At 40.5% G+C, this 12,220-nt stretch overlaps 1 protein-coding gene across 1 annotated transcript in view; it reads left to right on the top strand.

Annotated features, from left to right (window-relative positions):
• Positions 1–12,220, top strand: part of Cacna2d3 (calcium voltage-gated channel auxiliary subunit alpha2delta 3) — an 804,511-nt gene that overhangs the window by 515,014 nt on the left and 277,277 nt on the right. The window contains exon 12 of the mRNA XM_027389601.2: positions 6,943–7,021. Coding sequence (XP_027245402.1) covers positions 6,943–7,021 — 79 coding nt within the window. The remainder of the gene's footprint in view (positions 1–6,942; positions 7,022–12,220) is intronic.

The following is a 12,220-nucleotide window of genomic DNA, read 5'->3' on the forward strand; positions in this document are numbered from 1 at the left end:
GTTTGTTTAGTCAGGAACAGTAAGATATGCAGACATCATAATAATTGCCATAAAGGAAAAGGACTACTACATCCTACATTCATTCATTCTTTGCAAGATGTACTGGGGCATGCCTTAAGATAAAGAGCCACACAGAGAAGTACAGCAGCAAGATCAAAGTGAGGGCTGGAAGAAAGGAATTGGGAGCGCTGAAGCCTCCCCTGGGATTCTTGAGGGGGAGAAAGAGGCAAGTGAAAGTAAGCTTAGAATTAGATAATGCAGATAATTTCACTGGGCCCTGGGACACAGGACTGTCCTAAATCCTATCACAGTTGAGTCTAGGGTGTTAGGGCAGATGGGTAATGGCCCAGAGAATGTTAAAAGCTGTTAACAGGACAGGTGTTGCTCTGAGCTGTGGATGGGTTGTGCTTTGCACATTAAAGATACTGCAGGAGTTATTTACTTTCTGCAAGGTCAGTACAGCCTGGGGCTAGAAAGAGCATTAAGAGGAGAAAGAACAGGAGATGGGGCAATGGCTCATCTAATAAAGCACTTGCCATGCAAATGTGAGGGTCAGGATTTGGATCCAACCACCAACCACAAAAAAGGGAAGTGTAGAGAGCTGGGAGAAAGAGAAAGGGTAGCCAGCTGACTAGGCTCATCATTTGCCAAGTCTGGCTGGTGTCTGCTGTTCCTGCCTTGTAGATTGACACAACTTCTTTAGAATGTCATCTTGATCCAACACCCACTGGATTGTAAAGCTCTTGGAGTTTAGATAGACATAACTTGGCAGTTGATAGACACAGCTTTCTGGAAATGACTCTAACATTTTCTTAATTCCCAGACCAGCATCCCTTCACTCAGGGCCCCCCAGTAACCCTAGCACTCTGGAGGCTGAGACAGGATTTCCAGGACAAGCCAGCTCACTAGACTAGCCAAAAAGTCTCATCAAGAGACCCAGTCTCAGTAACTAGACAGGGCAGACATCATGGATGATATCAGTTTTTGGCCTTTGAATGTACACCCACACATATGCGTGCACACATGTATGCCCCACATATATTTGAACATATATATATATATATATATATATATATATGCATGTACATATGCATATATAAATATATAGAATAATTTTTTAAACACAGAAAATAGAATGTTGGAGTTAACATACTTTTTCTGGCCCCTGAATGAGGCCACTGGAACTACTATCTAATAAATTGTGTCATCCTCCTTTGAAGATGCCATAGCTTGTCTTCTTCCTGTTCCACCATACCAACCTCACTGGTGGGCCTGAGTGTATCCTTCATCTTACAAAATTTGTGACTAGGAAACTCAGCTTATACTATCTGCCATCTGTACTAGAAGACTATAAATGATACCTCTTTCTGAATGGAGATATATTCATTATCACACATGAGGTATCAGACATTTGTGTTTGGGAGAAAAGAAATTGGAAAGATATTGTGCCAACCCTTGGAGCATCCCTAAAGTGACAGTCCATTTTTCATAATGATCTATGATATTCATTTGTTGAGATTTTATTACTTTTGTAATCTAATTCAATTTATCCCATTTTATTACCATACGGGGCAACATTACCTTAGTTGTCTGTCTCGTCCTCTAGATGAGCATGATGTCTTCAAGATTAAAAAGCATTCTGTTCAATATAACTGTTTCCTGTGGAGTCACCCTTCTCTGGGCCTGTCTCTCCTCTCATTGCATTTTTGTGAAGATAAATATTGGCAGTGATTTATGAAGTCTCTTTCTCTTTGTCTCTCCCTTCCTTCCCCCTCTCTGTCTGCCCCCCCCCCATCTGTGTGTGTGTGTGTGTCAGGTTTTAACCCTCATCATCTGCTTAAAGATTAATCTTTTATTCAGAAAAGTTATCAGAAATCACAGAAATGGACAAATGTCAATAGAAGTTATCAAGGAATATATATATATATATATATATATATATATATATATATATATATATATGGTACCAATTAAGAACATGTTCAGTAACATCAAGCTGACTTTAAGATAGAGAGATGTCATAGGGTGGTGGTACATGCCTTTAATCCCAGCACTTGGAAGGCAGAGGCAGGTGGATCTCTTTGAGTTTGAGGCTCTGGCCTACAGAGTAAGTTCCAGAATAGCCAGGGCTACATAGAGAACCCTGTCTCAAATAAACAAAAAAACAAACAAAAAATGAAGATAAGCATTAATATTAGTGAAATCTACAGTCACTCATCATTTTGAACAACTCAAAGAGATGAGCACAGATTCCATGTGCCTGACTTGAGCCTGCTACCCCCTAGTTACAATTTAGGACCTACCAATGTAGACGTGCACAGGTCCTGGTCTGTTCTTGAAGCAAATGTCATTCACACTCTAACACAAAAGACTGTCTTTTCCTATGGTGGTGTAGACTGTGTGTTTGGGAAATCACTGTCCTGTCTATCTCCACTGCATCTGGGGGCAAGAGACGATTGGTGTGCTCTTGTGGAGCAGCTGGGGCTTGGGGAACACACAGCACAGCAAGTGTGGGGAGCTGTTCCCACATCCACTCTTCTTGTAAAAGGAAAAGGGTAGTCAGCTGGCTGGGCTCAGCCAAGTCTGGTTGGTGTCTCAACTTCTTTAGAATGTCATCCGAATCCAAGATCCACTGGATTATAAAGCTCTTGAAGTTTAGATAGACACAACTTGGCAGTTAATAGACATGGCTTTCTGGAAATGACTCTATCATTTTCTTAATTCCCAAGCCCACATCCCTTCACTCCGGCCACATGTTCCTGGTAGATTTCTTCCATGTAGAGCAGCAGGGACTCAGAAGACTGATAAGCTGTCCCTATCATATGTTGCTAAGGGTGGTGGCAGTTTCCTTCCTGGTATGCCATGGACCTATTGGAATCCTATTGCAACTACTTCCCATCTACTCTTTCAAAAATAAGGATTTTGGATTCATTAATTAGAGGGAATGGGACCATCTATGTTTCCTGTCTTCTGTTATCCCTTCCTCAATTCCCTTTCTTTTCTTCTCCCTCCTCCTGTTCCAGACCCTGGAATTGCAGGATTACAGGCCTGCATCACTGTGCTCAGCACCCCTCAGAGCCTCTGATGGGCTTCATCTGCATATGTCAAATATAACTCTTATTTTTTAAAAAGAACAGATTGATATTGTTTTCCTTTGGATGAAATGAAGAGACTTTGAAAGACTACATTCAAACATTTTATTAAGCTTAGTTGGGTTTGTAGAAAACACTTAAATGAGAGATCAAAATTAGCTAGTATGGTGACTCAGGCACTCTTGTGCTCTGTGTTTGAGCTATGACAATGAGAGGTGCCTTTTTTGCCTGTGGCTGGGGAGCACAGAGGCCTGGCTTCTAAGAATGACAGAGTAGATCCTGATGGGCTAGCCTGGCCTGTGCCATAGTTGCTATTCATGATCATCTATGCGGTCTGCTTGGTCTCAGCATTGCCCGGGACCTGACTCCGCTAGAGTTCCTTGCTACATCATGAAAACAGCTGAACTCACAGCAAGCCAGTGAAAGTTGGTTTGATGGCACTTCCTAAGTAATGTAGCCCATCAGGCTACAGAATCTGTCAATGAGGAAAGGAAGAGCATTTGACCATGCCACATAGAACTTTGGCACTCCATTAAATTAATGGTAGAGGAAAGCAGCCCTCATTTTGACATATTAACATTTTCTATTTGACTTTCACTCCAATTTTATTCTCATTACCCTCACTCAGAATTTTTCAGGCCATTACAGTTTCATTACTATCTTCTCATTTAAAATGTGCTTTAATTGTTAAAGCAATAGTTACTTATTTTTAACTCATTGAATCATTCTAATGGTATAAAATTTATGAAGTAAAAAATGTGAGTCTCCTGTAGAGAAACAAAATTTCATTGTATGATTATAGCCAACCAGGTCTCGGGAAACACTAAGGATTTCATTTTTGACCATGATGTAATGAAGGTGAAGATGCTTGTACTCTTTGTGCGGTGTATTTGCAAATCATGCACTCTTCAGTGCTCTTCCACTTCCTATCAACTATAGTGACTGTTCCTTTCCATGGGCATTTTACCTACAATCTTGACTATAAGATAAATGCCTAGAGGTAGAATTACTGGGCCAAAAGAATTACAAATACAAAATGTTCCTGATATTGTTAAATTGCTCTCCAAAATGTTTTATACTTTGAAGTAAAATGCCTTTCCTTTTATGCTCAGTTGAAAGGCATTATTGTGAGCAAATGCAGGGCATAAACCCAATATCATCTGATTATGTTTATTTTCTAGGCAGTGATGTAGCGAGTCATGTCCATGCTGCTTCTACTCAGATAAGGGGTTGGCCCACTGAGAGCCAAACATTGTACATAAATGGAAATACTGAACATGATTCTGATTTTCTTTCATAAGCAATACAATAAAATAGAAAGCAACAAAACAAATAGAAAGCCTGTAAATCTCTCAGCAGAGTCCCTGACCCATGGATGGTGCTGACTGTGGAAGCCTTGCTGGTGGCGATGGTGGGACTCACAGTGCTGGCTTTCATTACTCAGTGCTTGTTAGCACAATTCTTCAGCAATCATGACTGATCTGAAGCTTGGCGCAATCCTACTGGCTTTCCAAGTAGGTTGCCACATTTTAAATCAGGAACTGTACACCGTTGCCAGCTACCCAAACACTTTTCTGTATTTTAACCATACCTCCAAGAGAGAACAGTTTTTGCTCAGCTGCTTCATCTGGACAGCAAAAAGGCCGGCACCCATGGCTACCTTTGCAGCTTTCCCCAGGGATCCTTGATCCCAAAGATGAATGAGTGGCTTCACAGACTAAGAACCATCCCTTATACTTCCTTGCCAGCCTAAGAATAACAAAGATGCAAGCTTTTGTTGTTGTTTTTGTTTTATCAGTCTAGCGTTTGACCTTTAAAGAACTTAAATTTGAAATCAGTGCTAAGGATTTGTGAAGACCCTGAGCCCTATCTCAGGGGACTGAACTCTAGTCCTGGTTCTGGTCCTGTGTGTACTGGCTCTTGTGAGGTTACAGCTACTTGGGATATTGTGTATTGTCAGACTGGACAGCTCAGGGGAATGAACAGAGACACCCACGCTACCTAAGCTCTCAGAGATCTTATGAGAGCAGACCTGTATGAAACTAGGGAAGTCAATGTACTTAATTGGGCCATAGGTTCCCCTAAATTAAAGAGAGCCAGCCAAGCATACACAGTGACCAGGAAGGGAAAGTGAGCAGCAAGAGCAGCTTGTTGGCAGGGCAGGGTGGCGGTAACCATGCTTTGTATATATAGAGTTAGGTTTTTGCTTTTACTTCCCTCCCCAGGAGATTAAAATCCCTTAAGTCCCTTCCTTTCTTCCTTCCTTCCTTCCTCCTGCCCTCTCTCTCTTTCCTTCTTTCTATCTTTATTTCCCCTCTCTCTTGCTCCTTTTTTGTCATTTCTCTGTTCCCAAATTTTATTAGTAGGGTGGTGCAGAAAAGAGCTGCAGGGATGCAGGAAGAAGTGAAGTCAACAAGTCTGTGCTAGGAAGACCTTGTGCAGGAACTGTGAGGACTTGAAAGTGTCTGTCAGAAAACACAGGGACAGACTGAGGCTTTGTTGCCATAATATTCAATTAAAGTCCCCTTTCAGTTAGAAGTAGACCATGACCAAAAACTAGCCTCCGTGTTACCCTGAGCTAATCAGAAGAGGTTGACACTAAGACCTCCATTTTCATAGTTGTGAGTCTTTGTAAGTTTCCATTCATTTGGGCACTGGATAATAATGTTCCAAGTTCTGTGTTCCATGGTGGCTCAGCTAGGTGACACATCTCCTTCTTCCTCCTCATAAAAGGGGACTCTAATTGAGGAGGTTGGTCTTCTAGACTGGACTACAAAAGTTACTAGTTAACCACAACTCTAGGAAAGGCCTGGGAGGAGGAGCAATCATGTGGCCCACCAGGCTGCCTGAGCTGGGGGACAATGGCTCATAAAGCCTTTGATGCCATGTGTTAGGCTCCCTTCTTGTAATGCCTCAACTTCATGATCTTCAGAGGATTGCACTTGGCCTACTAAGAGAGACTGGCTTGGATTATGGAGTGTTGTCTTCCTCTCCCATCATTCTAAACTTGTGTCAAAGGGACTTAAGCCTTTTCTTCTTCATCATTCTTCTTCTTCTATCTAACCTAGTACTACTTGTGGTGAATAGCGCTTTGTTTCAAAGAGTTCTGGTCTCATGTGTGTGTGTGTGTGTGTGTGTGTGTGTGTGTGTGTATGTGTGAGAGAGAGAGAGAGAGAGAGAGAGAGAGAGAGAGAGAGAGAGAGAGGGAGGGAGAGGGAGAGAAGGAAAGAGGGAGAGAGCGAGGGAGAAGCAATGCAAAATGTGATAGCTTTTTAAAAATGTAAGTTCTCTGCTCTTTGGGAGCCAATGTCTTAGGGTAACTAGAGAGGGACTCCATAGGTCTCCTGGCCACAGGCAGTGCCTCTTGTCTCAGTTAATGACCTAAAACCCTACCAGCCCCTGTGGATAGTTAATGAGCTCTCAAAGCTGAAGCCTGTGATTTCTGTTGGGGAGAGATGTTGAGGCTCTCACAGTGGAGTTTTTATTCTCTGGAACCGCACAGTCTGGGTTTTCTGTGGGAATGAGGAAAACAGTTGTGGATTTGGTCTAGACCTGGGTGATTCTCTTCCATTCATGGAACAAAGCCAGCTCTCCCACTTCTGGCTCTTCTTCTCTGCCCTGCATTGCCTGCCGAGAAACAACTACCATTTATGCCATATGGCTACAAAGATCAAAGGCCCCCTGAATATATTTCTAGCTGACTGTACTTCAAATGTCTAAAATATGTTCCTACAGATGGGGAGCATGGAGCATGAAGGAGGTAAAGCACATGTGTGCTAGGCATGCATGTGGTCTGCAGAGGATGGTGCAAGCTAAGTACAGCTCACTGTGTGTCTTTCCTCTTTTTTAGGTTCGAATCTTCACATACCTCATTGGACGGGAGGCTGCCTTTGCAGACAATCTCAAGTGGATGGCCTGTGCTAATAAAGGTGAGTCTCCTGAACGTGTTCCACTCTGAATTGCTGGTCTCTGGTAGGCAGAATTAGCAACACATATGGGAAAAGAGGGAGTCCTAAGAGAAGATGGATATTTTTTATTGACAAATAGTAATAATATATATTCTTGGGGTCCAGTATGATGTGTCAAAACATGTATATAATAAGACTTGGGGTGACAAGCACACCCATCTATACCAGGATTTTTCTTTTAGGCCACCAACCAGCTTCCAAATCACGACATGGAGACTTAACTAGTTTTGAATGCTCAACCTAGCTTAGGCTCCTTTCTGGATAGCTCTTATAACTTAAAATAACCTATTTCTTTTCTTTTTTCTGGCTTTTTAAAAATCTGCCTTCTGTCTTGGGGCTTATTACCTTTCTTATTTCTATATATCTTATTATCTCTCCTTCTCTATGTCTGGCTGGCTGGCTGACTGGCTGGTGGCTGCCTGGCTTCTGGCCCCAGGCATCTCCCTCATTCTCTCTTCTCTTGTTCTTTTTCAGCCTATATTTCTCCTATTTATTATCGCTGCCTGCCAGCCCCACCTTTCCTTTCTCTGCCTACATACTGGCTGTTCAGCTCTTTATTAGACCAATCAGATGCCTTAGGCTGTCAAGGCGAAACAAATGCAACATATCTTTATATAATTAAACACACATCCTTACAAATGCAACATAAACAAATGCAACATACCTTTATATAGTTAACATAATATTCCGAAGCATAAAGAAATGCAACACCTCTTTGCTTAGTTAAAATAATATTCCAAAACATGTCCCCCTTTTTGTCTAAATAAAAAGAATGATGTTAACTTTAACATAGTAGAGCAATATACAATAAGAACAGTTATCAAGTAAGAATTCAATATACAGTATCCAACCCATTTGTATTTGGCAAATTCAGATGAAATACTCCATTATTAATCTGGTCTTGGTGAGTCCAAAATTTTGTACCTAATTTACCTTCTATTATAAGTAAGGGAAACTGAAAATATAACTATCTAGTTTTCAACTTCATCAATGACCCCAGAAGGATATAATATTACCTGAGTAAACAGGAAGTATAGTGTAAGCCACTTCCAAACCTATAGAAAGGACAGACATCTGACTGCCTGAACAGTCACTCACAGTTCCTTTGCAACATTGGGGCATCCATCTTTGGCCCACAGACCTAAAATATCTGGCAGACTCTTCTGTGAAGCAGGAATTTTGAAGGACTGTCCTACTTTCTTTTGGTAAAGTTTAGCAGTCTTTTTCCTTTGTGTTCTGCTTGTCCAGCTTACAGCATGCAGTCAGCAGTCAAGGCAAAAGCAGTTTCTTGCCCAAATGGCTAGCTTTTGCCACAATAAAAGCAAACGCCATAAGTAGCTTTTTTTCAATGCCCATCATTCCCTCTCATGTAAATTGGTGCTGCCAGGAACAGATGTGTCTCATTGTCATGAAAAGGCTTAGGTTGTTAAACATCTCAAATGCCATATTCTCTAGATCCTTGAAATGTTTAAAGACCATATATCTAAATATATCTGTGTAATCTTGAAAATGTACCTAACGTAATTACAAGTTTGATTATTATAGATGACTAACTACTAACCTCCATCTCTTAATTGTATATTGTATATTACATTGCTAAATGAGCTGCATAAGCATAATACACCAAACAAGAATATAAACATACATACATACAGTATAAGAAAAAATAAAATAAGATCTGCCTGCCTCTGCCTCCCGAGTCCGGAACTAAAGGCATGAGCCACCACCACCAGGCAATAGTTGTCTTCTTATTCTATATTCCTATATCTCTACTAAATGATGACAAACACCCATAATCTACCGAATGACAATAAGCTACCCCCCCACACACACACTTCTGGGAAATGTGGGCAATGTGTTTTCTAGACTGCTTTCTGTTGTTTGGGGATGATGACATCTTTAGGGAACCTGAGATGATTGAGATATTGGTCAACTCCTGGGAAAACTAGTTATACCATTTGTTGTCTATTCTCTGTGCAATTGGAAAGTGCAAGGATTGTCTAAAGTCCTGGCTAGAATAGTCTGAGACTGGACCATCTCAGCCAGAAGCATTGAAGATGTTCTTGATGCAGACCTCTGAGGAAATGGCAACAGGAGTATTCTGAGAGACTCATCACCAGGGCCACCTGTTTTCATTGGTGTCTGGTCTCCTTGATCTCAACAAGCTTTCAAAGTTAACATACATATCTACATTAACATGAGAATGGACTGTGCATTGTACACAAGTCAGCCAAAGATGATTTTATTGTTTTATGTTTGAGTAGGTAAAATATACATCACCTGTTTTGTAGTTTTTCCGTAGTTTGTTTCTTTATATCTGTACTCAGAATTTTCAGGGGGTGGGGTCTTCCTGATCAAAACCAATCATTATTAACCTTGAATGAATCTGCAGTCTTCCCTTTCCTGTGGAAACAAAAGCATAACCTCTTCCCCAAAGCAATACATTTTTTGACTTCCATTTTAAAGTTAAAGCATTCCTAAAGTACCTAAGCTGTTTTAATTCAGCAGTCCCTCTAATAATCCATTGTCTCTCAGCAGCTGTTGTTCACTCACCAGCATTCAAAAAATTCAAAATTAACACAACAACCTACAAGACCCCAATCCCTGTGTATTTCCCATCTCTATATGACTTACTCTCTGTTTCATTATTTTAAAGTATTTAGTCTTTTCTGTGACTGTCCAAACCCGTGTTCTTTTCTTTCTTTAGCCAACATACATTTTTAAACACATTGTAACGTGTTTAGAGGATATTTTTTCCTGCCAGAACCTGCTTTATTGCATATCTCCAACCTTTTCTGTCTGCATGAGCAAAACATTAAACTGCTAAGCCACTACTGGGTCTTCTGCATGGTTTTGGCAGCTGGCTCCAACCCCTCCTCAGGTCTGTGAAAACTGAGCCTTAAACAGCTCATAGGCCCAGTCCAGAGGTGTGTGACTGGGAACTGCATTCAACCCCTCACCTTGGGGTGCCCATGCTGCTTCTTCCACTATCTCAGGCCTTATGTGGAAATTCAGGCCTCACATTGGAATTCCAAATATACTAGGCTTCTTCTTTTAGGCTACTAACCAGCTCCCAAGTCATGACATAGATACTTATTATTAGTTTTAAATGTTTGCCCTAGCTTAGTTTCAATTCTGGCTAGCTCTTTTAACTTAAATTAACCTGTTTATCTACCTTTTGCCTTGGGGCTTATTACCTTTCTTACTTCTGTATATTTTAATTTCTCTGCTTCTCTATGTCTGGTAGACTGTTGGCTGCTTGGCTCTTGCCCCCAGGCATCTCCCTTGTTCTCTCCTCTCTTCTCTCATGCTTTTTTTTTTTAACCTAGATTTCTCCTCATATTTATTCTCTTTGCCTGCCAGCCCCACTATCCTTTTCTGCCTAGCTACTGGCCATTTAACTCTTTAGTAGACCAATCAGGTGCCACAGACAAACAGATAAAACAAATTTGACACATTTTCACATAATTAAACACACATCCTTGCATCGATAAACAAATGTAACACGCTTTTGCCTAGTTAAAGTAATATTCCATAACACCCATCACTTATCATTTCCTTGTGTTGGGTAAATTCAAAATCCTCTCTCCTAATTATTTTGAAATACGCAAAACTTAAGCGTAGTAACCCTACTATACTATAAGAATAGTAGACTACCTACTTGATAATATGTAAATAAATATATCCTCCTAGTTAACTGTATTTTATACCCCTTTAGCTTCTGCCTATGATTTAGAATAGACAAGGAGGTTATAATTCTAAGATAAAATGAGGAATGTATAACAGCTCTTCCCAAAATATGTTTCTATATTTTGAGGTCCCAGTCTAGTGGCTATGCCTCTTTTCTGTTTAGTAGTAGCTGAGAAATCATGGAAGAACAACTGTGCAGAGGCATTTACTGTGCTCCAAATGCTTCCATCACCATTCCCAGTCTTCCAGCATGTCTTCAAAACAGGTTCTTATAGTGCGAAGGAATTCAACATGGGTTAAATCTGAGATAAAGCATCTAGGAACTGCCTTGGGCATCCACACTCTTCCTTTTGCTTCTGTGAACTCTGAAACTCCGTGTTCCAGATGGAATAGAGATGGGACTCAGCAGCCTTCCCACACTCAGATCCCTGAGTGAGTGGACAGATGGCTATGGTCCACACTAGATGTGTGCCAAGACTGTGTGTGGGGCCTTTGGGATTTCTAGGTTGATATTTTCCATGACAAAACTTTGGCCACAGGACTAGTGAAATTAACTTTAATTCAGCATGGGAGTAGTAATAATTCTTCCTTTGAATTTTTTAATTGGCATATACAAACTATATATGGTATAGAGTATGACTTTCTGAGATATGACTATATTGTGAAATGGACAAATCAAGGCAATTTATATGAATTCCATTACCTTCCTGCCATGTACTTGTACTGAGATTAGATTCTGGGTGATTTCAAAAATATAGACATTGTCATTAACTGTAGTCTATATGCTTGTGCAGTAGAGGTCTTGTGTTTATTCTTCCTATAGAACTGTAATTTTGTATCCCATTCTTCTGTTGGTTTTTATTAAACAGAAGGATTAGTGAAATGATGGCATGCTAGGTTCAGTAGTTCAATACTAATTTATAGGTGCTTAATCATTTATAGATTTTTTTATTTATAAATTCAATTTATTTATAAATTCAATTTATTCCCAATTCCATCAGTGTATCAGAAACAATGCATTGGGCAAAGACCAGGAATGGAAGTAACAGGCCCTTCTAGTTAGTCTAGTTCTCGTTTTTCTATATGGTCAAGAAACCTCCAACTCAACCTCTACCATCTACTATTAGGATGGCTCTGAGCTTCATCACCTGCAGAAGTCAAGGCAGGTGGTGTAATACCCACACAATATAAAGGTTGTAGGTGGGTCAGGAAGTCATTCAAGTCACACTAGTAGCTCTGTTCCTAGAACATGAGTACTCACGTTATTCCTGTGTGGCCAGTGACCTATAGATCTGGTTTCCTTTCCCTCTGAGACTACAAGCTCCATGAGAGCAGCCTGGACTCTGACTTCATCTTGGCTGCCTGACAGAGCCTAGCCTCAAATTTTACTCAAGAGCTCCTGGGATGGCTTGCAACATAAGTAAGTTAATTATTCATATTCATAAAAATTATTCATATTCATATTCATAA

This window comes from Cricetulus griseus, assembly GCF_003668045.3.
Source record: "Cricetulus griseus strain 17A/GY chromosome 1 unlocalized genomic scaffold, alternate assembly CriGri-PICRH-1.0 chr1_1, whole genome shotgun sequence".
In the NCBI taxonomy this organism is placed as follows: Eukaryota; Metazoa; Chordata; class Mammalia; order Rodentia; family Cricetidae; genus Cricetulus; species Cricetulus griseus.